The 27470-nt window shown below is 42.3% G+C and overlaps 2 protein-coding genes across 3 annotated transcripts in view; one reads left to right on the top strand and one right to left on the bottom strand.

Annotated features, from left to right (window-relative positions):
• Positions 1–5823: 5823 nt before the first annotated feature.
• Odaph (odontogenesis associated phosphoprotein) lies at positions 5824–10340 on the top strand. Its single transcript, XM_048427723.3, has 2 exons — positions 5824–5884; positions 10003–10340. Exons 1-2 carry the CDS (start codon positions 5824–5826, stop codon positions 10338–10340), a joined length of 399 nt encoding a protein of 132 aa, XP_048283680.2.
• Positions 10341–16732: 6392 nt separating this feature from the next.
• Cdkl2 (cyclin dependent kinase like 2) overlaps positions 16733–27470 on the bottom strand; it is a 35618-nt gene continuing 24880 nt past the window's right edge. For both annotated transcript variants that reach the window (XM_048425512.3, XM_048425505.3), the window contains exons 9-14: positions 25854–26152; positions 25270–25363; positions 23425–23548; positions 22951–23057; positions 19640–19724; positions 16733–18750 (exon numbers count right to left, since the gene is read on the bottom strand). In XM_048425512.3, the coding sequence (XP_048281469.2) occupies positions 19659–19724; positions 22951–23057; positions 23425–23548; positions 25270–25363; positions 25854–26152 (690 nt within the window). In that variant the 3' untranslated portion in view covers positions 16733–18750; positions 19640–19658. The remainder of the gene's footprint in view (positions 18751–19639; positions 19725–22950; positions 23058–23424; positions 23549–25269; positions 25364–25853; positions 26153–27470) is intronic.

The raw sequence follows: 27470 nt of genomic DNA, 5'->3' as shown, positions 1-27470 counted from the left end.
ATTAAAATAATTTTATGGCTAGAGGTCAGCACAGCATGAGGAACTGTAATAAAGGGTCCTACATTAGGAAGGTTGAGAACCTTAATTGACAAGGGCTCCATGAAGCAGGCACCACTCTGACTTGGCCAGGATGTTATTGCCATTCTGTTGTTAGATCTCTGAGGTGACTTCAGGAATTTTCTACAGAGCTCAGTTCCCCTGCCCTGCAAAGTGGGGGAACTGGAGGTGTAGCAAAGATGTCTGAACCTCCTTTAATAGAAAACCCAAAGCCAAGAACTAAGCACTCTATTTTTAACACAACCTAATGTTTGTCTTTCTACTCTGGGCAGCTTCACCTGCTAGCCTGTCCATCCTATCACATCAGGAACTGACAATGTAGGCGATTTGATCAATAAACAAAAAGTAATCATCGCTTGTTTATTTGCTGATATCTGCAGAACTGAAGATTTCTTGCAATTAAACAATCAAGGTGCACATCACCTGTTCACAGACCTGGGACCTTGCAATGATGAGAAGGCTTTGACCAGTGTGTTAGCACCCATCACCCACCTCTGCAAACTGGACCAGTGTGTTAGCACCCATCACCCACCTCTGCAAACTGGACCACTGTGTTAGCACCCATCACCCACCTCTGCAAACCAGACCAGTGTGTCAGCACCCACCACCCACCTCTGCAAACCAGAAACCAGATCTCCTAAATCAGCTTGCATCACAATGGACTTTTCAAATAAAGTCACCTCTTTTGTCTCAACACCTTAGGTCTTATGGGCCTGCAGTACCAAGTAACACTCCAGTGACTGCCTAGAGGATGATCCCTAACAGGCCTGTAGGGAAGTCAGAGCTGCACCTCCAGTCAGCACCAACCACAGAACCTTTATATCTATCCCCTCAAAGCCATTAGCCTCAGCCATAGCAACTTCCTCAGTGTGACTCACCAGCATCCACCACTCCCATGCTCTCTGCCACAGCCATCCTGATCCGTGGCGCGCCTCAGGGCCACTTCTGGCATTACTCACTGGGCCCTATGAGGAGGGCCTCTCCCAGGCAGGAGGAGCAGTTCCAGTCTGATCAGATGTGGGATAGCTCACCTTTGCAGCTCTAGCGCCAAGCTACAGAGTGGGCCTCTCTGCAGAGCAGTGCAGGGTGAAGCGTATCTGTCTTCAGGGAGATCTAAGTCCTCAAACGCCTCCAAAGCCACAGTCCTTCTGAACATCCACCACCCCATCCCAGCTTCCATACCAAATTATATCAAAAATAAGCAATGTGGGTCAGAGAGATGGCTCAATGGGTAAAGACACCTGCCATCAAGTCTGTCAATCAGAGTCTGATTCCAGAAATCCACAGGGCAGAACAAGAGAGCAGTGCCCACAGATTGCCCTCTGAGCGCCACATGCTCACATGCACACACACAATAGATGTATAGGTGATAGATGATAGGTAGGTAGATAGATGATAATAGATAGATAGATAGATAGATAGATAGATAGATAGATAGATAGATAGACAGACAGACAGACAGACAGACAGACAGGTGGGTGAATGGATAGATGGATGGATAGATAGATAGATAGATAGATAGATAGATAGATAGATAGATAGATAGATAGATAGACAGACAGACAGATAGGTGGGTGAATGGATAGATGGATGGATGGATAGATAGATAGATAGATAGATAGATAGATAGATAGATAGATACAGACAGATAGATAGGTGGGTGAATGGATAGTTGGATGGATGGATGGATAGATAGATAGATAGATAGATAGATAGATAGATAGATAGATAGACAGACAAATAGAAAGAAATAGATGAAAGATAGATAGATTAATATTGATTATAAATAGATAGACAGATTAAAAATAGAAACAATGTTTGCCATTAACTGTTGAATGCAAGAGGCCCAAAAATTTTTCCTGTGAGGGGAAGATTGTCTTACCTGTCTTGGCAGGAAAAAGCAGATCGATTCCCTGGGTAAAAGGCCTCTTTTTGCTTCTGTGTGGGTCGCTTTGCAAACCCAGAGCAAGTCTGGGGGTGGCAGGTCTTCTGTCCTCTTGGAGGAGTCATAGGGTGCTGCAAAGGCTGGCATGCCTCTGTGTTAGAAGCTCTTGTTAAAATGCCGTGATCTCAGATCTATAAAGACACTTGAGAGCTAGGTACCATTACCTGGCATTTTAAACTAGGCATATAAGCTAAATTTTTAGAGTTGTTGTAATCTGGAAGCACACATATACACAAAACTCAAATTTACATTACAAAAACACAGTTACACACTTATACAAACACACTGTAACCACATTCTTTTAACAAAGAAACAGATAGGACAGCCTTAGGGTCCTGTGTCAGCTGACTAGGAATTGTAAGAGAGAACAGAAACGTAAGGACGAAACATTTTTGTAGAGTTTTAGAATGGAAGGACATGGGGGAAAAGCGGATCTGTTGTCAGCAGGAAAGGGCGGGGCAGCAGCAATCAGAGCGTGAACAGCAGAGACCAGGGAAACAGCTATGAAGAACGTAAAGCACTCGAGAGCCAGGTACCATTACCTGGCATTTTAAAGTAGGCATATAAGCGAAATTTTTAGAGCTGTCATACTCTGGAAGCACACATATACACAGCCAGTTTCTAGTGAATATCTGAGTTTTTGATACGATATTTTGCTCTGTTATGTTCTTTCTCTCTCTTCCTCTCTCTCTCTCTCTCTCTCTCTCTCTCTCTCTCATATGTGTATGTTATTTAATAATCTTACTCATTCAACACTAAAAATATTGTTACTATAAATTATTCTCGTGAGCTGGGCGGTGGTGGCACAAGCCTTTAATCCCAGCACTCGGGAGGCAGAGGCAGGCGGATCTCTGCCAGCTCAAGGCCAGCCTGGTCTACAAGAGCTAACTCCAGGACAGGCTCCAAAAGCTATAGAGAAACCCTGGCTCGAAAAACCAAAAAAAAAAAAAAATTATTCACTAGACTGGTGTGGGAGAATTGTCTGTATTCTGTCAATCATATTTTAATAAAATGCTGATTGGCCAGGCAGGCAGTATAGGCAGGAAAGCCAGACAGGAAGTAGGGATGGAGCAAAGAGACTGGGAATATTCTGGGAAGCAGGAAGCTCCCTCGCCACTACTGTGCAGATCACCAAAGAGGCAGCATGTAATTTGCCCAGCTGAGAAAGGTACAGAGCCGTATGGCTAACATAGATTAGAATAATGGATTAAGATAAGTCATAAGAACTAATAAGTAGCCTGACCTAATGGGCCAATCAGCTTTATAATCTTATGGAGTCCTGTGTGTGATTTTCTTTGTTGCTCTCCGGTTGTGGGGTACTGGGAGGGACAGATACCCCAACAAGCTGGCCCCATCATGTTACACTAGACCGCACAAAATGGTATCTATCCATTAAGCCTCTGCAGTGGCATGTATGTACATCAACATAGAGGAAATGTCATGTACGTTAGTGTTCGCCAGAGAAGAAGAACTAATAAAACATGTATGTCAGGAGAGGGTTGATTTTAAGGAATCAGTTCATTAAGGTGTAAAAGCTGACAAGTTCAAAGTTCACAGGGTAGTCTGCATGACCAGAGATCTGGAGAAAAGCCTGGGAAACAGTTGTAATCTGAGGCTGCCCTCACATTCAGGGGAAGGTCTGACTTAATCTTTGGGGGCTTTCCACTGACTCGCTGAGGTCCACTGACTCACATGGGGGAAGACAAACCTGCATCACTTAGTCCACAGATTTAAGTGTAAACCTCATCCCAGTACACCTTCACAATGGCACTGCAAACAATATTTGATTGCATATCTAAACACTAAAACCCAGCCAAAATAATACATAAAATTAGTCTTGACGGGGTATGATCAAAAGTAGAAAAGTGATTTAAAAAACCCCTAGATACAAAATGCAGAGCACAGTAAAGCACTAAAGACCCTGCATGCTACCATGTTCCCTGCCATGATGATAATGGACTAAGCCTCTGAACATGTAAGTAGGCCCCTAATTAAATGCTTTCTTTCATAAGAGTGGCCTTAGTAGACTGGAGAGATGGCTCAGTGGTTAAGAGCACTGACTGCTCTTCCAGAAGACCAGGGTTCAATTCACAGCACTCACATGGCAGCTCACAACTGTCTGCAACTCCAGTTCCAGGCAAAACAGCAATGCACATAAAATAAAAATAAATTAACTTAAAAAACAGAGTTGCCTTAGTCATGGTGTCTCTTCACAGCAACAGAGCAATGACCAAGACACATGGCTATCTTCCAAACATGTTGGTGACGTAGAAGAAAGTCTACAAAGAAGACTCACTAAGTTATGTTCCCTGCTTTCCATTTTTATTTAAACAGTGACCACAGTGGCCACAAGAAAAGATACTTTTCTAACCCTGACCCTTCCCTCACAGGCAGACAGAGTAGAGAAGAATCATACACTAGATCAGAATCTAAAGGCAGCCTCTTCAAACACCGGGGTCAGGAAACCTCTGCATCTTCCTTTCCTCATGTTTTGCTCCAGGAAGTCAAGCTACATGGTGAAAAGCTGTGCTGGGTTCCTCCCAGATGATTCTTTTCTATGGGGGGATTTGAATGAGAATGGCCCTAATAGGCTCATAGATTTGAATGCTGGACCTGAAGTGGGTAGCCCTGTTTGGGAAGGATTAGAGGTGTGATCTTGTTGGAGGAGGTGTGTCACTAGAGGCAGGCTTTGAGGAGTCAAAAGCCCACTCCATTTCACTTAGATCTCTCTCTGCCCCAGGCCTGTGGGATCAGATATACGCTTTCAACTACTGCTCCAGCACCGTGCCTGCCTGACTGCTGCCATGATCCCTGGTGTGGGACAACGGTCTGTATTCTGTCAATTATAAGTAAATGCTGATTGGCCAGTAGCCAGGCAGGAAGTATAGGTGGGACAATGAGAACAGGAGAATTCTGGGAAGAAGAAAACTTGGTCTGCAGTCGTGACCCAGCCACAGAAGAAGCAAGATGTAACTGCCTCGCCGAATAAGGTACCAAGCCACATGGCTAACATAGACAAGTATAATGGACTAATATAAATTGTAAGAGTTAGTAAGAAGTCTCAGCTAATGGGCCAATCCGTTTATAATTAACATAGACCTCTGTGTGATTTCTTTGGGACTTAATAACTGCGGGAACTGGGCAGGACAGAAAACCTCATACAACAGATCCCTACCATGGTGATCATGGACTCACCATCTGAAATCGTTAAGCCTGAATAAACTCTTTCATCTAAAACAGTGGTTTTCAACCTGTGGGTCGCAGCCCCTTTGGGGTCAAAGAACACTTTCACAGAGATCACCTATCAGATATCCTGCATATCAGATATTAACAATATGATTCATAACAGTAGCAAAATTACAGTTTATGAACTAGCAATGAAATAATTTTAGGGGTGGGGTTCACCAGGTCGCAGCATTAGAAAGGTTGAGAATCGCTCTTCTACAAATTGCTTTGATCATAGTGCTTTGTCACAGCAGTAGAAAAAAAAGCAACTAAGAGACCTTCCCACCAGCTAAGGAATCACAGGCACAAGTAGGGAGAAGGCAGTTGGTAGGGGTGTTTGGAACTTAAAGGACATTCAAGGGGCAGTCCAAATGAAGGCAAGATGGACGATGCTTGCCAGGCATTAGCAGGAGCTTCAGGTTGATGAATTCTGTTCAACATTTCCTTGAGAATTTTTCTCTCTCTCCCCACAGGTCCAGGTAGTTGTGGTCCACTATGCTCATGCTAATTGCCTGACTCAGGCTGCCAGTGACTCATCCACTCTCCTTTAAAGCAGCCTTGGGTCCAGAGCAGCATGAGTGCTCAGGGAGGAAGCCATGGCTCCCGGATTCCACTTCTGGGTCCTGGTCTGCTGGTCAGTGCTAACTATGGCAGAAGGTAAGAGTTTGGGTTTTTATTTACTATGTATGGGTTAAATAATTAATACCATATGGAAAGGCAAATTGGGCTTCCATGATTATACACTTCCATAACTTGGAAACGTTTATATCTGCTATCATCAGCTCATGTGGTTAAAGGAAAGGCGGGATTTTCTCATCTGAAGACCTGAATCCAAGTCTCAGCATTGTGATTTGAGACACTTATAGCCTCTTTGAGCATTGCACATGAATTTCTTATATGTAAACTGACAATATCTATATGCATTATAGTGGGGCTGAAGAGAACCATTAAACTATGTGCAAAAGAAAAGAAAGGAAAGAAGAGGAAGAGAGAGAGAGAGAGAGAGAGAGAAAGGAAGGAAGGAAGAAAGGAAGGAAGAAAGGAAGGAAGGAAGGAAGGAAGGAAGGAAGGAAGGAAGGAAGACTCACATTAAAAGCATTACACAAATGCTATTATTGTTACTATGGTTACCAAGTAACAGTGCCAACCTGGAATTACAGTGCTGTGAGTTCAGGGCCAGCCTAGTCTACATGGTGAGTTCCAGGATGGACAACCAGAGCTACTTAGTGAAACCATGTCCCCAAACAGGTAAAAATATTATTTGAAATGTGAGATTTGATCTCCGAGCTTATAGTCTGGGTTATACATCCTCACTCACTTGGGCTTCTTATGGACTGACCTCCCAACAGGGTCATTGTGTCCCACATTCCCTATGCTCTTGCCCTTCCATGGCAGCGGCTGCTCATTTCCCGCTTCACGTCTGCTTTCTGCGATTCTGCTTCAAGTAGCTGCATTTAAATGTGACTATAATGTTGCGTTTGCAAGCTTTCTCAAGACACAGCATTGTAAAATAGTAGATTTTCCCCCTCTGGCATCTTTGGGTTGTCATGAATCTGTACATCACCTACAGCATATGTACCATTCCACTCCGGATGGCAGATCTATCTGTCTGTAGCACCTTTCCCACCCTCAGAGGCAGGGGCTGTCTTGGTTGTCTCTACATTTAATTCAGCACCTGACAGGGCCACGCTCACTGTGGAACCCACTTCACCGACAACACACTGAAAGAGACCTACAGGATCTGCTGAACTCTAAAGCACATCTTTCAAATGAGGGGTTTGGAAATAAACAGTCAATCGTTCTCTGAGTCTACGAAATGAATCAAATTACAATTATTATGAGTCAGTTAACCATGGCACTGGTACCTCTTTGTGGTTCAAGTCTGAGTATTCAAGGCGTGGGAATTCTAAGGCTCCCGGCACTTTGTCAGGGAAGGACGGTGTACCTAGACATCAAGCCCCAAGCCTGCATCTCTAAAAAGCACTGCAGGTCACTACAAAACAGCTATTGTCTGCCCAGGTAACCACAGACTACAGGTCATTATAAAAAGATCTTCTCATCGTTACCTTTTTTTTTTTAAAAGTGCTAGTTTTGGGGTATGTTATAAATTTCATGTCTAGACTGTAATAAGCCCATTTAAAATTGATAGCCAAACTCCAAACAATATTTTGGCATTTATTATACAATACTATAATTTTAAATATAAATTATTATTGAAAACATTCAAAAACAGAAATTATATACTCACTGAATACCACAAAAACACCGAAACAAACAGCCAAAGTCTGCCTAGCCATTGGGTGAAAACACCAAATATTTACTAAGAACACTGTCATCCAGAAGTGTTCCAGGTCCCTAGGGCATCAGCAATGGCCTACAAGATCCTACACTATATAACTATGTACTTTAGTCCTGTCCTCACCTCGATGCACAGATCATGTATAAACAGATGGACCTAAGAACTGGAGCTTGTGCTGCTAAAAATCCTTCTATAGCATCCACAGCCACAACAATTCACAGTGACAATGGCCAACTTACTAAATGTGTACCGTGCTCTGGACACACTGAGAACCACGAATATCTTATTTTGGATAATCTCACAAGCCCATTGAATAGGTCCTATTATTCTTTCCATCTTACAAATAAGGAGAACCTCTCAGGGGTGAGGCATCTGCCTATGGTCACAATATTAGAAGCAGAACTCAGGGATCCTGCCTCTGGAGCGTCATGCTGCCCTGCCTCCCCAGCTGTTTTTAATCAACATTCAACTACGTTTCCTGCTTTGGTCTCATTAGGCTTTCAGGATGCTTAGCTCTGCTGTCCAGTGCTTGTGCTGGTGTGTGTCAGTGTGTAACATGTGGGAATATGTGTGTTAATCCTCACACTATCCCCCACGTGTAGGAACGTGGGAACTTTTACAATTCTAGAGATGGAGATTGCTCTCAATCGATTCGGTTCTTCCACAGGCACTGGGGTGGGGCCAGTGGATATCTCAGAAATGATAACTGCGTGGCTCTGGTCTGAGTGATGCTGGTGGGCCAAGTGTGCTAGAAAGTTCTGGCAAGGGGCTATCACACCGCCTTCGCGCAGGGAAGACATCCCCAAGGAGATCTAACTTGGGGACTAGATGAGAGCTGTGGGGGAAAGAGGTAGAAAATGGAACTCTAGACATCTGGAACCCAATTTTAAGCCCAGGAATATTAAGGCTCTGCAAAGGAGCATTTGTAGAGTGGAGACAGCCACTGCTGTCAATTGTATACATAGTTTATAGCCCGCTTTCACAGAAGAACCTAAAATGTTCATGGCGGTTCACTGTTTCCTCTCTTAAATGTGACGTTGAATAGTCTTGGAGAGGTGGATTCTTCAGATCGTCATTGGAGTTTGAAGGCAGTTTGAGGAGAAAACAACGATAATGATGACAGGAAGTGGGCAGAATGAGGTCAAACAAAAGGACAGATGGGCAGGGTCAGCGGAGCCGGGGAAAGGAAGCACAGATGACATCATCAGGTTACAGGACGGTTTGACTTTGTAACATGTGACGGATTCACAAGCCAACGCCTAGGCTCTTACATTTTATTTGTATTAAGTTTGTTTTATTTTATGTGAATGGGTGTTCACATAAAATATGTATGTCTGCATACTACCTGTGTGCCTGGTAGAAGAGGGTAATTTTGGGTGGTCATAAGCCACCATGTGTGTGCTAGGAGTCAAACCTGGGTCCCCTGGATGAGTGGCCAGTGCTCTTAACCACTGAGCCATCACTCCAGCCAATGTTCTTACATTTTAGAACACTTGTGTTTCTAAGTAGTGACCTGAAGCAGAACGTGTCAGATGGGGGGAATGCAAATCAAATAATCCCACACTAGCTCCAAATGGGGTACACAAGGTTTTTCTTTATTAAAAGGGAAAATCACAGATCTCAACGAGGAAATAGGAATGGGGTCAATATTCAGGTGTGGCATGTGGAAAGAAGAGGCTGAGTGGGTCCTCCCGTGGGCTTTTTGGTACCCAAAGGCCACACCCCACCTGGTCCAGCCTTTTAAAGGCTATTGGCTAAAGGAGGTTCCCCATCAGTGACCCAATATAATCACCATGTGATTAGCTTGCTAGGAAAATATCCAAACATATTTATATGGTCTTGTTGACTGCCTTGAGTCAGCGATAGAAGCAAGTTGCACTTTGATCTTGGGCCTTGTGGATTCCCAGAAAAGAATGCTAAACTCCTGGATAGCTCAGGCTAGGAGAAAGCCTGCCTGTCATGCTCTAGCACTCAATCATCATGGAATTTAATAAGATGACGGGGCTGGAGAGATGGCTCAGGGGTTAAGCGTACTAACTGCTATTCCAGAGGACCCAGGTTCAATTCCCAGCACCCACATGATCGCTCACTGCCATCTGTAATTCCAGGAGCCCTAATTCCTCAATGGCTAGCGAGTGAATGTGTTGAGTGTCCATCAACAGCCCAGTTAGTCATATCCAGGTGTTCAAGATTGACATTTCAAAGGATTGTGAATATAAAAAAGGGACTAAGGACTGCTATGGACATGCTTGAACTAGTATTTTCAGATAAATATGCATTTATTTCTTTTGGGCCAGTTCCCCGGATGGAAGTGTGGATCACTAGGTGTGTCCACGTCCGTTCCCTTGGACCCCTGCCATTCACTTAGTCTCCGAGCTACTCTTCACCCCTCCCTCCCACCTTCACCCTGAGGGACCTAACTTTCTCCACTTCTGCTGCCGGACCCTTCTCCTGACCTACATTTTCATTTCCACAGGACAAGATGTAGTGACCCCTCCTGTTGGCTCGCCAAACAATGGGAACCCTACAGACTGCCAAATCTTCACACTCACCCCTCCGCCCGCAACAGGGAGGCCTACAGTAACAAGGGCCCGACTCAACCCAAGGGTGCCCCTGTGGACTTGGACTTATTTTCTGCAAAGGCCTGGCTTCTACCTGAGGCTTCCCAACAGACCTTTCCGCCTTCCAAACTACAACTATGGCTTCCAGTTAAACCGCTTCTACCTGCCACGAGGTAGGCTGATTACTGGGAGGTACCTCGGAGGAGGACGGTTCCAGGGCGGAAGCTCGTCTGAGGAAAGCGTGGAGAAATGAGAAGCCCAAACACACCGAAGCAAAAGAATCGACACCTCCAAAAAAGACGATGAAACTGGTTCTCTCTCCAGTCTAAAATCCCCGCATGAGAAGACGAAGAATCCTCAGTGCCATTGACTAGATTTTTTTTCTTTGTCAACAATGAAGAGATTGGATTACACATTTTGTTTACAAAATCTGGTAGTAACTGGATATTCTTATCCCACGGGATATTAACACAAATAAAATCTTTAAATGGGCCGGTCCAATCATTTCTATCCACACTTAGACACCAGCAGTATTAATTAACCCCCTCTTCCACATTAGAGTGGAGGACATTTTAAAGAGACCATGATGAAAAAAAAAAAAAAAAAAAAAGAGACCATGATGAGCCGGATGCAGAAATTAATGACACTCTTTCATACTCGTTGGGAAACAGAGAATAGGTGGATCCACAAAGTGAACTTTAAAAGAAATGATGAAGCTTAAAGCGAAAGGCCTTCCAGAGAATATGACTCTAGGTCATACTTTAATTGTACGCTGAACTATCAAACTCAAATCATTTGAACCGTAACATCCTAAATTGAACATTAACTATTTATGTGTACTAATTTGATAAACACTTCACTATTTCTCCCGCAATCATCCCATAGACACGGGTACAATGAAATACTTCCCTTCAAACTCAACATAGTTCCAATCACTTAGTTTTACAATACCCGGATGTTAGTTAACTCCAACTCAGCTGTGGGGACCTTGCGCTCTCAGGTGAACCACAAACACACCTTTGTGTGCTTGACCTCTAGAAAGCCCCACCTCGTGTTTGTGTCACGGGAACCTGGGCACTGTGTGTGTGGCCAGTGGCTTCCCTGTGTTCTCAAGAATTGTGTGCGAATGATGCTGTCACTGGTGCCGCAAGGGGAAACAAACCATGCTACCACAAGCGCAGGAGAACTCTGGAAATGGACATCCAGGACAAGGACGGGATTGTCACGCCAGCTGCTCCCTCCGTGTCACACAATGAAAGGGGAAAACGGAGTCATCATAGCAACTAGTGTAAGAGTGGATGTTTCCTCCAAACTTCTAGGCTTAAGCCGATTTGAGTTCTCAAGAAACTCTATTTTGAAATAAACTTTACACGTGCTCTGTGTGGGGAAGAGGAAAACAAACCAGAAAAGACCACCCTTGGGCAAAAGTAAAGAAAGATGAAGATTTGGATTTCAATCCCATTTCTCTTCCTGGCCCTTCATGGCACACCTATGTGCTTGGCACACTCACAGCACCCCACTGGCTTAAACCAACCGGGTTTTGATTGGGGCTTTCTTTCTCCAAACATTAGAACTTTTGCAATTAAAAAAAATCAACAGTCCTGAGCCTGTGAGAGATGGCCCAGCAGGTTACAGTGCTTGCTACAAAAGCCTGGTGACTTAAGTTTGATCGCACAGAACTCACAGGAGGCTGAGGAGAGAACTGGCTACAGGAAGTTGTCTTGGGATCTCTGTGCTGATACTGTAGCACAGCAACACACGCACTTCCCACACATACAACAGTAACCAATACAAGTCTAAAATTGGGCAGTTCTGAAACCTAGTTTCTTACAAGGCCACGTTAGGTGGTACTCAAGCCTCCGGTTACACAGCAATGATGGGTGACGGCTACAAAGTGTCAATCATCGGGTCTGTTGCTGAAAGCGGGTTAATAGTCTAGGGTTTGACAGAAAGTTCTTCGGATAACTTGAGATAAAGCACCAACCCACTCCCTGTACGTGGGTAAAGATGGCTGTGTGATAGGCAACACACTCACAATAAAAACAGAAGCTTGTGACTTAAACATGTTTTCATCATTCCTTCAGTTTCATAAACTTGGCATTTAAAATACGGTGGCTCCTGGCTAGTTTGTTCAGTTGGGGGACAGTCTTCAGCCATCAGTGCCTCATGGAGAACTAGTTTCTCCAGTGTGTTCCTTTCAACACGTAACTGGTTTTGACGCAAAGGGATCTCAGAGGGATACGGTCATTCTTTAATGCATCTTTGAGGCAAGAATGAACCAGGTAAGTCTAAAGTTCTAATTATGTTCCATACAGATAAACTCAATTTAACCCTAAAACAAACTCAAATTGAAGGACACTTTTAGAGCCAGCATCTTCAGAGGTGTTGACGCCACGAAAGGTGGAGTTGAAGATCAAAGTGTCGCGGCGTGACCGCGCGCTATGGGTACGCAGCGTCCCATCCCTGGTAGATCCCAGAGCGGGAAGGCGAGGGACAGGTGGTCATAAAGGACTCAGACACCTGGCAAATCCAGAATATGAACAATGCATTTGGCAATAGTGTTATGTCAGAGTTCAATTTCTGAATTTGCTAATTCTGTAAGAGAATATCGTGTTCTTAGTAAGGAGACCCTGGGGCATTTGATGGAGAGTGGGAATGTAATTTCAAGAGTTCAATCTCAGATCATCTAAGGAGAAAATGTGCTTGATAAATGAACAGTAGATAGTTAGGTAGATAGATAACAAAATGTTTTTACAGTTGGTATACCTTAAAGTAAATGGCATATAGAAATTCTTGCTACCTTTCTATAGTATGACCATTTCAAAATGATAATTTTAAAAAGCATTCTTAAAAATAATACAGACCTGGACAGTGGTGGCACAGGTCTTTAATCCTGGCACTCGGGAGGCAGGGGCAGGCAGATCTATGTGAGTTCAAGGCCACTCTGGTCTACAGAGCTAGTTCCCGGAAAGGTACCAAAGCTACACCAAGAAACCCTGTCTCGAAAAACTAAAATAACAACAACAATAATACAGAGAACTGGGCGGTGGTGGTGCACATTTTTAACCCCAGAACTCAGGAGGCAGAAGCAGGAGGATCTCTGTGAGTTTGAGTCCAGACTGGTCTACAGAGCAAGTTTCAGCACAGTCAGAGCAGTTACACAGAGGAAACCCTGTCTTGATAAAAAATAAATAAATAAAATAAAAAAATCAAATCAAATCAAAATAAAAAAATCAAACAAGCAAGCAAACAAAACATGGAGAGGCTGGGTAGATGGCTCAGCAGTTAAGCATATTTACAAAGAACTTGAATCTGGTTCCATCAGGGGGTCAGGCTGCTCACAACCACCTGTAACTCCAGTTCCAGGGTATCTGATGCCCATTCCAGAACTCAAAGGCTCCAGCATTCACATATGTGTACATGCATACACACACACACACACACACACGAAAATAAATCTTTTCTAAAAACACAGAAGTCAATCTTATATTTATCCATGCTTTAAAGAGGAGTTAAAAATATAACCCTACAATACAGGAAAGCTGGCTCTGCTTCTAAAGGTAGTGTTCAGCCTCTAAGTTTTTTAGTGTGTGTGTGTAGAGCAGGTTTAAATTACAATGGTGTTGTGGTTTGTTTTGAGACAAGGTCTCACTATGTAGCCTTGGCTGCTCTCACAGAGGACTAGGGTTCAATTCCCAGCACCCACATGGTGACTAATAACAGTCTCTAGTCAGCCCCAGATGATCTGATCCCCTCTTCCAGCTTCTGTGGACACCAGACATGAATGTGGTACACATACTTACATGCAGGCAAAACACCCATACACATAAATTAAAAATAGTCTTTAAAACTCTGAGTTCAATCCTCTTTGTAAAAGCCCTCTGCAGGACCAGGAAAAGACAAAGTCTGTGTGGTGGGGAGTTTGGCTCAGTAGCAGAGAACCCTTAGAAATCAGGACCCCCAAGCGGTGGTGCACAAAAGACAGGGGTTTATTACATGTTCTGCATAAAATCAACTGTTTAACATTGGAAACATCTTTCACAGTTTCCTTCATTGCTCTGCTCAGGATGCGGGGTGTACGACGGTGTTGTCAGCAGAAGTCTGTTCCAACCCTGGGTACCTGCATACATGTGCATTCCCACATACAGACTCACACAATATACATTCACACATGATTAAATCTAAAATAATAGTAAATCGCTATTTTTAGATGCATGGACAAAAGGCGACAGACACTAGTTCTCACACAAAATTCATCGCAGATTTTAGTATTCTTCTCCCTCGGGATGGACATGACTATGGTGAGCTGGGCTCTACCGCCCCCTCCTGGAACAGAGCTTGGCAGAGCCCAGCATCCTGCACAGAGCCAGCTGCAACAGTTAACTCCTTAAGTAATCCCTGCCCAGGCAAGTGGCACTGACCTCTCCCCTCCTGTCCAGGAGAGCTTATTTCTCATATTTTCTGACCATGACCCAATAGAGGAATTGGGCTCTGTGCCCTTTTCTTTCTTCTGACTAGGTCGCATCTCTCAATATTAATTTTTGACCCACAACATATTTTAATGTGTTCATATTATATTACCTGAATTTGACATTTTCCTTTATTGGAAAATGTGATAGTCTTTTAGGAGGACAATTTGACAGAATCAATCAAAACTAAAATAAAACATACCTTTTCATTTTGTTTTGTTTTTGAGACATGAATGGTTTCACTATGTAGACCAGACTGGCGCTGAACTCAGAACTTTCCTGTATACCTTTTGTAGCTTCAAATATTGACCCATGGGGAAGACCATTTCTCCGACATCCACTCTTGCCCTCCCCACTGTGGAGAGGCCACGTGGTTCCACGGATATGTTGCTACTAGCACAGCCAGCAGAATCCTATTTCCTTTCACTTCCATTAGTTAAGGAGAGAATTTAGCAGAAAAACCGGTACTCAGTATTCCATGAGGGAAGCTTTGCTTAGTGATAAAGAAAACATCTCCATCTTCCTTTAATACAAGAAATACCAGGAATATAAGCTCTAAAAGCTCATATTACCTATTTAAACTTTTTATTTTATGTGCATGGGTGTTTTGCCTACATGTATGTCTGTATGACACTTGTGTGCCCGGTTCCTGTGGAGCCCAGAAGAGGGCATGAGATCCCATGAAACTGGAGTTACAGGCAGTTGTGTGCTGAAATGTGAGTACTGGAAATTGAACCTAGGTTCTCTGGAAGAACAGTCAGAGCTCAGAACCATTGAACCATCTCTCTAGCCCCCAGCTCTTATTATCTAAAGAAATGTTTAATAAATTAATTTCTGCTGTAAATAATTATAACCACAATTTATGTCAACAAACACCCATTGGCTTGCTTAGGAAGTAACTTCTTTAGTTGTATAAGCCTAGGTTCACAAAAGTATGAACGATATCTCTACTTTCATAAGTTTTTCTTATTACCACATTAATAAGGTCTGGTTCCTAATCTAGTGGGACAAAGAAGAGTCTGCAATGTGGTGACTGTACTATTCCTGTCCACCGGCTGGAGGTCTTGTCCTCATCTAGGGACAGGAAAAGGTTGGTGACTGGAGACAATGTTTTCACACCCCGACCCCATCTTACGTTAACTGACACAGCATTCCCAGAGTTTATCTGCACCTTTCTCACTTCAACAAGAAATGGTTCAGGGTGCCAAAATGAAGAATAAAAGAATTAGACAAGGCTCTGAAACGGGGGAGACAACTTTTCATGACAAACAACATAAAATGACTAGTTCTGTTTTCGAGAAGTTAGCGCTACTGCTGGGCGATGCGTCGGGATCTGAGGCATTTCTCAGAAGGGCATTAAGCAGCAGGTAGGCTGCCAAGTACTTACATCTTCGAGCTATTTCAGGTTTGAAACTAAGAAGAGGAAAAAGGTAATACCAATTAGAAAGAAATATGAGAACGTAACTTTTTATACAAATAAAAGCATTAAGGGCCCCCATCATAAACACACTCAACACAAACAATACAGAAAAACAGTCAGTCCATCTCACTAGACACGCCTAAGCCTTTAAAGCGAGCTCTGGTGGGCTCTACTTCTCAACCTGTGGTTTTGTTACATGAGGAGGCCTTAAAAAAATTCAACCACATTTTCCAGTCTAAGTCTGACCCACACAGACCCAGCCGAAAACAGTAAGCTACTAGGGGGTGAGGGGGGAGGCAAAAGGGAGAGAGAAGCCTGCCATTCCAAACACAAGGGGTCCCCACCAGCAGAACCAGGTGCTAAGCCTGGGCCTGGGTCTCTCATACTTTGGTCAGATGGTGTTACAAAATGTCATTTTTGTCACAATAGTGCCTGCCTATATCAACAGCTCTACAACAAAAATTAACTTGGGGGATGAAGAAATGGCTCAGGGGTTAAGAGCACTGACTTCTCTTCCAGAGAATCTGGATTCAATTCCAGTACCCACATGGCAGCTCATAAGTATCTGTAACTCCAGTTCCAGGGGACGCAACACCCATGGCAAAACACCAATGCATTTAAAATAAAAATAAATTTTAAAAGTAGAAAAGTAAGAGATAAAAGGGATTAAAAATAAAAAAGAAGTCAAAGTATTAAAAGAAAAAAATAACTTTATACAAGTCCAGAATTTCTACCAAAAAAGAGAAGAGAACTGACTGATTATTTCAATTTTATTTATTAATACTATATAGTGATACGTATATTATTTATACTCTTAATTAATATAAATTAAAACCATCTATCATGCTTAGTTAGACAATATTTATTAATTTTAAAACATAGGTAGGCACAGCAAGCCCATTGTCTCTCAAAAGTACTTAAAATAACTTCACATTAGCATGTCCATATAAGTCCATTCTTACAAGAAGGGATTAAATACCCACAAACTGAAAACAGATATTATTTTGGTCAGTACCTACAGACTTGACCTGAACAATCTTTAGTTCTTTAGCTCCACACCAAAGTTCTAACAAAAAATGATCTCCAAATATCAATAAGGACTTAGAAAATTATTTTTATTTCCTTAATTCTAAAGTTCATATAGTGTCTTACTAGGCCAAAGATACCAAACCCAAGTACACAGATTATAGGTGGCTGATAGACCCTCCCTCAGTCGTCATGCTAATATTTCCGCATTGGCCTTTACACGAAGATGACACCGCCATGTGCTGGGTGACCCCAGCTGTCTGTCTTCCACGCTGCTGTCTGTGGGCGATGCTTTTCAACACAACAGTAAATCACAGATGTTAGTAAAAAGCCCCCTTCTGCTGATAGAGTGACTTTACCAGAGTGTTAGTCTAACTAGCCTGGGCAAACCCATGGTCAGAGGTTTAATACACAGCTTTTAAATATAAGTAAAATTGCAATTTAACTAGTACCAACAGACTTTTATATGGGAACCTTTTATTCTTGCCTCCTCTGGAATGTCTACTCCTTTGAGGTCCCAAGTGTCCAGGTTTAAATTTTCATTTTTAAATCCCCCAAAGTAATGAGGAATTCTCATTCAACTCTTAGGCTAAATTCTAGTCAGTGACTTTTGAAAAAAAGCAAACTATTAGATAGTTGATACAAAAACCTTACACAAATTCTGACCCCCTGAAGAGCTATGTTCTCAAATAATAAATATGGAGCATGGCTGGAAACCCAGTAACCAAGACCCTGGAGTCAAACTGGTCTTCTCCTCCCACCTAAAAGGTTGTAAACCTATACATCAGAAAGCATATGTGGAATGCAGGTAAATAACTTTGCACCTTGGTAAAAAAAGACTTTCGGGTAAACCTAAGTATTTGCGCTAACAAGGCAATAGGGATTTCTGTGGGTCCAATCCACTATCAGCCTCTATCACAACCACTATCATTTAACTCCAGCCACTATCACAGACAAGACCGGAGTCCATAAAAGCTTGCACCACCCTCTTCATTGAGTGACTGACAGTGACTGGCCCAGCAGAACTGCCTAGGTGACTGCTGATGCTGCAGAACTCTCCCCCACACCATTCCAGCATTCCACACAGAACATTAGCACCAGAAACTCTCACTGCACAGGACTAGCCAAGCCAAGGCATTAGAAGCAACAGGACTCCACCTGATTAGCACCAGCACAGGTCTTAGATGAGTAGAGAGCAGATTCCCTCCAGAAGGACAGAAAACAAAGACACACATCTACCAACAGACAGCAGGCTCACACCACCTTAATGCCTAGAAGCAAGCTTTTCAATGTGTTCTTACAGGTAAGGTAAAGGAAACTTCTTACAGATCCTAGCTTCTTTTTTTCATTTCCTCCAACTGTAAACATTTATATAGATAATATGCAAAGTTCAATGCACAAGAACATGACCTTTTATAGTGATTCTTTCCTTTTTTTACTCACTTTTAATCTCAGAGAACTTTAAATACACAATCTAACTAATATCAAATACACATTTATGTAACAGAACCGTATCACTAGTCTTTCGTGGATATATCTTGAAATAGCATCAATAGGTTGGGAAGGGGAAGAGATAACAGCAGGGGAGGCACTTGTTCAATCTTCCTTTGAAGTATTTGGAAGTCTGTCTTGCCTCCTTCTGCAAAGCCTTTCTTAGAAAACGTAGGTAGTTGAGAAGGAAAGAGTCAACCTGCAGATTTCACGGGTGCTCTGGTTGCAAGAGGATGTCATCTCAGGGCTGGCAGCATCTAGAAGCAGGGTGCACACCAAACACTTTACACAGAATCTTTCTGGAAACTGATTGTCATGTTGCTTACTTTCTCATGTCAAATATGTTGGTAATACTTGTACTTGTGGGTACTGTGTAGTCTAAGAAACTTAAAGATGTTAAAGATGGTCTTTAGGATAATTACCAATCTAAACAACCATGTATAGCATACTGTCTCATTTTACACAAACACAGACTGATTTTATATAACAGATCTAAGTTTTATAAGTCATACAACTTTCAGAGTTCATGTGATCTGAACGTCCAGAGTTCACATGAGCTAACTCAATGGGCTGCATCACAGAGACCTTTCTTGGGGCCTTGGAAGGATATGCAAATGAAAGCTTGCAATTTAAGCTTTTAAAGTAAATTTAGCTATGACATCATAGGTGCTCAGAATACTCTGCTGAGGTTAAAAATTAACTCCAGTGACACAGCTATCAGCACATGGTATTTTATCGCCATCACATTCTACAGAGCTAATGAGATATCAAGTAAGAAATATGCTTAAAGTCACATAGCAGATGTCCTAGTGGGGACTGGGGCAGTAAAGTTAGTTCTTACAAACAAGGCTACTGTTAATGTAGCATGGATTCTGCTCTACTGGGACAGAAATTGTCAGGGATCTTGCTTTACAAGTCCAAAGGAAAAGGCTGATTCTGGAGACAGACATGCATTCTCCTGGAGGGCTTGTCAGCTACCTTCACATTGCCCCATCCAGTAAAATGCAAGTTAGCTTAAGAACAAACGTGGGCTCTGTGGAAAGAGCTCTCATCCCAGGTATGATGCCACCCCTGCTCTTCTAAGCAGCACATCCTCTGTGCCAGCAGCTCTCATACACAGCTTGAGGTGGGAGGAGCCAGACCTACCCTGTCAGGTTAGTGAGTCTCAGTGCTGGTGTTCCATTCGAGGCAGATCGCCCTCAGAATCCTCGGACAGGGGCGATCCTGATCCCTAGGAATGATAAGAAAGCATTATAGGTGTCCAGTAGCTGCAAGACTCCCTCTACCCAAGAATTCGGATGATGTCAGTTCAGACACAGACACTCAGGGCACGCAGCTGAAGTTGCTCTTACAGAAAGGATGAAGTAAGAGGCCCTATTCCTATGTTTAAACACATTTTGTTTGTTTGTTCTGAGACAGTTTTGTGCTGCCAGAGCCGGCCTCCAGTTTGTTATCTAGCCAAGTGACCCTGAACTCTCAACCCTCTGGCTTCCAATTCCCAAGTGCTGGGACAACAGCAAGCACTGGCACACCTGGCTGACGCTGGCGAGGCCAGAGAGACGGCCTGGTGTTTAGAACACTTGCTGGACTCAATTCCCAGCACTCACATAGTGGCTCACAACATACATAACTCTAGTCCAGTTTCAGGGTCTCAGACCCCTCTCCTGACTTGGCACACACATGGTATAATACATATGTGCAGACAGAACATTCATACATATAAAACTAAATAAACACATTTTTAAAGACACTTTGTAGCTAGATGTCATCCCAACACTAGAGAGGAAGAGATGAGAGGGTTTTGAGTTCAAGGCCAGACGGGGCTACTCAGTCCCAAAAAAACCATGTACAAAGAGGACATACTTCTGACCTGCCATGACCCACTACAAACCAATCTCTCCCACTCATCCCAAAACAAAAGCAAAAATCTGCGGAAACCAAAGAAGGCATCACAGCTGTGACACAAAGGAAAGGAAAGCACAGGCAGAGGCTGCGAGAGAACAAAGAACCAGTGACCAGGAGGGGTGGGGTGAAACAGGACCTGCTGTTAAGATCTAGTCGTCTGGGCTAACAACAGAACCGTGCGTTAAGGGAGGGGAGAGAACTCAGGCGATGAAGCTCCTGCGAACGTGATGAACTGAGTTCGGTCCCCAGAATCTATGTTTAAAAAAGAAACTGGACTTGCAGCACACGCTTATAATCTCAGATTGGAGAGGCTGAGACACGTGGCTACCTGAGACCGCTGGCCACGAGCCTAGCCAGCGAGGTGCAGGTGAGTAAGAAGTCATATCTCAGAAGACAGAGTGGACAGACTCTGAGATGACAATACAAGCACATAAGTATAAGGAGGTGGATTAGGAGGATAAATGTACTTCCAAGAAGTCTGAGACACATTCAAGAGGCTAAAGCTGAGGATTTACATGATAGCAGAAGGAGCAGCGGTAAAACTGAATGGAACAGACACAAGTATTTAGTCACATTATCATGGTGCTGGGAGAGGGAGGGTACTGCACAAAAAGAAATTATCCTAGAAAATTACCCAAATTTACAGAACGACATAGGCTTCCAAACACAAGAGGCACACACAACCCCACACAGACTTAACCAGACAGGAAACACTCCATGACATATTATAGTGAGGGTGTCAAAATACACGGTAGGGAAATAGTCTTAAAAGCAGCACAAAGGCAGAAATGTCAGAATTACTCCAGACCCTCATTAGCACTGTAGAGCCATTAGTACATGGAGTAGACAACAGTAACTGGGGATGCTGGACACTGCAAACTATCTCTCAGAACTGATGGAGAAATAACGGTGTTTCAAGAGAAATACAAATTAAGGAAATCCATGGCAGCCACACCTATACTATAGAAAGTTTGTGGGATTCTTTGCAAAGAGGAAAACAAAGGATACCCTAACTAAACTGGGCAGTGGTGCACATGGTGGATCTGAGTTCAAGGCCAGTTTGGTCTACAGAGCAGGTTCCTGGATGGCCAGGGCTACACAGAGAGACCCTATCTTAAAATAAACAAAAAAAGATAGTCTAACTGTAGATAAACAAACTAGACTGGGGTAAGAAACAACCATATCCAACACAGTAACTTAGCAAATTCTCAGAATTAACATGGTGGCAGGAGAAGAAATATGGACAGTCCAGCAAAACAAAACATCACCAACCACAAGAAACAGAAACCCCTTTCCACAGCACCCATACGTGCAAGAGGCCTCAGTTCACCACCGATGTGATGCAGACTGAGGGACTGAATTAAAAACCAAGAACCATCTATAGCCTGTCTCTAACAAACACACCTAATCAGCAAATATACCCCAAAATTCAATATCAAAGAACAGAAAACAAACTACCAAGGAAAAGTAAAATGTAAATAAGCCAGCATAGCTATCCTTATATCATAAAGTAAGTTTCAAACCAAAGCTAATTGAAAAGATAAAAGGGGATACTACCTATTACCAAAAGAAATAATTCATCAAAAGACAAAAATTATAATTGTAAAAGTGTTAGAGCCCTTAATTTCATAAAACAGAAACTAAAAAACATAAAGAACCACATAGATCTTGATACAATAATAGTGGAGTACTTAGTCAGGCAGTGGTGGCGCACACCTTTAAACCCAGCACTCGGAATGCAGAGGCAGGCGGATCTCTGTGACTTCCAAGTCAGCCTGGTCTACTGAGTAAGTTCCAGGACAGGCTCCAAAGCTACACAAAGAAACCTGTCTCAAAAAAAAAAATTAAAACAAATAAACAAAATAGTGCAATATTTCAATATTCTACTCTCACGTTTAAATAGGTCTTCCAAACCAAAAACATGTAAAGACATTTCAGAGCTAAAATATACTACGGATGAACTGGACTTAACAAAATATAAAGAGAATACTGTACCCAACAGTACACGGAACCTTCTCCAAAACTGGTCACACCAGAGGACACAAGTCAAATTTCAACAAATAAAATAACATCAACAAAAAGAGGTAATTACTTATCTCCTATCAGACCATAATACAATAACTAGAAATCAACAGCAAGAAAACTACAGAATTTTGAATGAATATTGTGTCATCTAAAAAAATCAGGCAGGAAATTATAAAATTCCTCGAGACAAATGCTAATGGAAACGCATCCTATTAGCACCTCTAGATACAGCCAAGGCAGTCCTGAGAGAAGGGTAGATTGTGAGACATGTTCATGAGAGATATCAAATAAATCAACTGGTGGTGCACCTCAAGGCACTCAGGAACATCTCACAAACTGAAGAACGAATTACCTCAATCCATAAGTGTAACGGTAAATGCATGTGTAATAAAGTTCTATGTGTAATGAACTTATAAACAAAACAGAACCCATAAAAAAAATTGCCAAATTCCTGAGGGCAAATTCCCCCTACAGCACATTAAATCTGAGAGAGACCTGAGCTGTGTCTACGACGAGCGTTTCTGTACCTGGTGGAAGGCAATACTGGAAGCATGCAGGTCAATAGCAGCCAGGGAGGGAATTCGAGACTCTGAAAGAGATTTGTTCTCCTTCTTTATTAGCCTAGAATTTCGAGCTAGATAAGAAAGAATCAAAAAACATAATAAAAAAATTAGGCACTATTAGTTTTTCACTTTTTTTGTTTTGTTTTGTTTTTTGAGACAAGGTTTCTCTGTGTAACAGTCCTGGCTGTCCTGGAACTAGCTCTTGTAGTCCAGGCTGGCCTTGAACTCACAGAAATCCTCCTGCCTCTGCTTCCCAAGTGCTGGGATTAAAGGCATACACCACCACCACTTGGTAGTTTTCCATATAAGCACTACTATAGATGAGAAAACACATTAGTCTACTTAAGTATGCACATCACTACATATTTTTAACATTGTTAGTTTACAATTTAGACACATAAACAAAAGGCTGAAAAGAGTAGAGGCATATAAACATACCTAAGCCTTCTAAAGCTCTCAGTTCCGGGAGATGATTATAGTTCAGTTCAGGCAGCCGCACATCCGCTTTGGAATACTCCTTCCTTTTCTTACTTGCCTGAAGGAGGTACTTTTCACTAGAGACCTGGTTATCAGAATGATGAGCACACATCAGCTCTGAGGTAAGCTAGGCTTTCATTCTCTTGTAACTACTATATTCATATCCTCAGATGTGGGATTTCAAGGGCTGGACATTACAGACACAGAAAACAGTTTCACCAGTCAATTTATCAGACTTGCTAACAAGTACAAAAACTGATTGTTCTCTACTTTTCTCCTCTTTGCCAATCTTCAGTGGAAGCCCCAGCAAGCAACAGGCAGCAGAAGATGGGCCTGCCATCCTGGTTCTTTAACCAGCAGGGTCAGTCTTACACCGCCTGGGCTTTTCAGCAAACAGCTGATGTTCTTGACCTTAATTGTGACTAGTTGGTCTTCATATACATTATCCAACCCCCAAGTTTTCTGTCTCGGTATAATCTTGTTACTCAGTCTTTGATACCTATACCGCGAACCTTCTCAAGCAGCTTTAACAGGCTAAGCATCCTGTAATTGATGGGATCAGTGAGGAAAACGAAAGTTCAAATCACTGAGCTAGAAGCTAACCTTCCATTGCAAAGAGATAGACAATACATTTATTAACACACAGAGGGTATTGGGCATACACAGTGGAGGAGAATTAGGTAAGAAAAGGGTGTAGACAGTGATGGAGGACTAGATGCCATATTCAAATAAGTTTAATAATAAAGAAGTTCTCAAAATCTTCTTTATGGACTAAAGAGGACAAAAAGCATCTGTCGGATAGTCTAGGGGAATAATGTTCTAAAGGAGAAGCAGTAAGTGTAAAAACCCAAAGGCATCAGTATATCTGGTCATCATATAAAAGTAAAAGGGAAATCTCAAGTTGGAACCGATGGAGGAACATAATAGACAGAGATGGAATACAGGGCTAGGGACTTGATTCATACAAAAATACCTAGAAGGACTCTGGTCTTTACATAGAGAATAGAGGCCAATAGTTCTAATCAGAACGAAAAGGTGGACTACTTGGTATGGTCCTGGCTGAGAGCAATGAAGTTCCTACCCACACTATCTCTGAAGCATATACATGCTTCTCACATTCAAATCTGCCACTGTGCTTGGTTGGTTGTTTGGTTTTCCAAGACAGGGTTTTATATGTGTGTGTGTGTGTGTGTGTGTGTGTGTGCGCGCGCGCGTGCGCGCGCGCGTGCACGCGCGAACAGCCCTGACTGTCCTGGAACTAGCTCTATAGATCAGGGAGGCCTCGAACTCACAGAGATATGCCTGCCTCTGTCTCCCAAGTTCTGGGATTAAAGGTGTGTGCCACTGCCGCCCGACCTGCCATCATGTTTTTGCTGTGCTGATCATGTGTGCCATAAAGATAGAGTCAATTCAGTTCTAGTGTCTTACATACAATAGAATGATCATAGATGGCTCTTAAGTGATTATATAAAATACTTTCACTAAAAATCTAGTAAGATAATAAGTCAAAGTATCTTCTTGTTTGCTCTTTAAAAAGAACTCAACTGCAAGCATTAGGTTAAAAATGTATTTATGTTGCTGAAAAATGAGATTTCATCTTACGAGAATCTTTCATTCAGACCTAAATTTATTTAAACAACCTGAATTTCAAATTACAGCTGTCGTAAGTTAGGATGGTATTGTATAATTCAGATTTCACTCTGTGTCTCCAAATAAAACTCTTAATTCTTCATTCTCATGCTCAGACCAGTGCAGGTCTGGAGATGACGAGTGCTTGCTCTTTTGCTGCTGAGAACAGTTACTTACAGATGTGGTCACATTCATGCTATAGATCCCTGATGGGGAAGGCTGGCTTGCTTTAACAAATGGATTACAGTATTTCTTAGTTTTCTCATCCACTCTGTAACAAATTGTTAAGTTAGAATCATTAATAATTATTTTATTCAAACACAAAATCAACAACATCATGCTAAAAGATATGCAATTTAATACCTATTCTCAAGTACACAATGCACAGAAGTCTGATCAAATATCCTGCCTCTTCTGACATTGCTCAGGCTTCCCACAGCTGCCCCTTTCAGGAACAAGCCGGAAGGAGCACCTTATGACGACACTGCATGCTCACCACCACTCCAGTTAGTCCTCTTATTAAAGACAGTCTTGCATGTATTAAACAGCTACAGATTCTCTTTATCATAAACAACAGTAAGGCCATACTTTCTTAGGACTTAGGTGAATTCTTTCCCTTTTTTTCCTAGCAAACTCTAATAATTTTTATCACAAGATCATCATATTTAAACGGCTACTTTATAAGTAGAAATTGCAGTCAGAATTCTGACAGTAAAATCATGTGAACAAATTAGCATTTTGGTCTCATCTTCCATTCATACCTGTAACTCTGAACCCCAGGAATAGTCCCCATCCCAGCATTGATGCCAGGAGCAACTGCAGAAAGATTGTGTGTGAGCGGAGGAATCGCCATGCCTGGGTTTCTTTGGTGATCAATGCTGACATTACTGCAGTCTCTGAGGCTTGTGGAAGGCAAGCCTTTGATGTGGCTTGTCCCGTTGTCATGGATACAGCCTGCATTTGAAGTTCTACCTCCTTTTTCAGTTTTCTCACCATCAATTTTTGACCCTTTTATTTTAAGCACTTTAGAATCCTTCATTTTGGGATCAGCATTAGTATCCTGAACATTGATAAAGATATTAAAACATTAATAATCTCACAAGAAACTTCACACCCTTATTCTACCTATGGAATTAAAATCAAGATTTTTATTCAAATAGTTATTGTGATAATACAAGAATATTTATTTGATGCATTATCAACTTGATGGATGATAGGTAGGTATGTAGCTAGATGATGGATAGATGACAGACACAAAGACAGATGGTGGATAGACAGATAGACAGAGAGATGGTGGATAGATGGTACATAGATGGTAGAGAGACAGAGAGAGGCAGGCCTGTGGCTGTGCGTATACATTTCAGTAGGGAGGAAAACATGGAAGACGAACAGAGATTGCTGCTTTTGGCTCTTACATATTCTGAGTCAGAGAGCATAAAATTGAAAACTCTTCTTTTGTTGCACTTGATAATAGTAGAAACATTATTTTTTTTTTTGGTTTTTGGTTTTTTTGTTTGTTTGTTTGTTTTTCGAGACAGGGTTTCTTTGTAGCTTTGGAGCCTGTCCTGGAACTAGCTCTTATAGACCAGAATGGCCTCGAACTCAGAGATCCGCCTGCCTCTGCCTCCTGAGTGCTGGGATTAAAGGCGTGCGCCACCACTGCCCAACCTGAAAAGTAAACTTTTAACTATCAGAATCACAAATTTAAAATGTTATAAGAATTCTGAAACTAATATTTTCATTTTCTATTATTAAGAAAGGAAAGCAGACTAAGTTGGGAGTGCTTGTCCCTGGGTGTGCATGTGTTTGCACCCCAGTGTTGCATGGACATGGACAGAGATGCCCAGAGTTCTTAGATGCATGAGTGGATGTGAAACTCTGCAGAGGCTGCATCTATAGTAAAGATTTTGCAGACTGACTCTGGGTGAGAAACTGTGGCTGTGGAGAGACAGATGTAGGTCTGAAGACAACATTACCTTGGATTATCTTAGTCCCTTTAACAGCATTTAAATTCTGTGGCTGACCCAGCTTCCTCAAGACTATCAGGTAAACTCTTAGATTATATTACTGAGCACAGTGGACCTCTAGCCTCTAACAAAACTTAAAGGCTGTAAACTAACATGTGAAAAGCACAGAAGGACTTCCTGCGGTAGTCTACCTACCTGACACCTACCAGTGTGTTTAGCAACCTTTGTTCTGTGGCTATAAAGCTCTCACAGCAAAACATGTCATTCAGGATACCTAAAAGTCATGTTCCTGGGGCATGGTAACTCATCCTTGGCCCAGAATATTCCATTTCCTTATGTCTACAAGTCATTATTTTATGTAAGGTGACTTTCAAAGAACACTAATGTACTTTCTAGTACTGCTGAGCATTT

Source organism: Myodes glareolus, chromosome 8 (genome assembly GCF_982192425.1).
Source record: "Myodes glareolus chromosome 8, mMyoGla1.1, whole genome shotgun sequence".
NCBI classification, from domain to species: domain Eukaryota; kingdom Metazoa; phylum Chordata; class Mammalia; order Rodentia; family Cricetidae; genus Myodes; species Myodes glareolus.
This window is presented reverse-complemented; position numbering and strand designations above follow the sequence as displayed.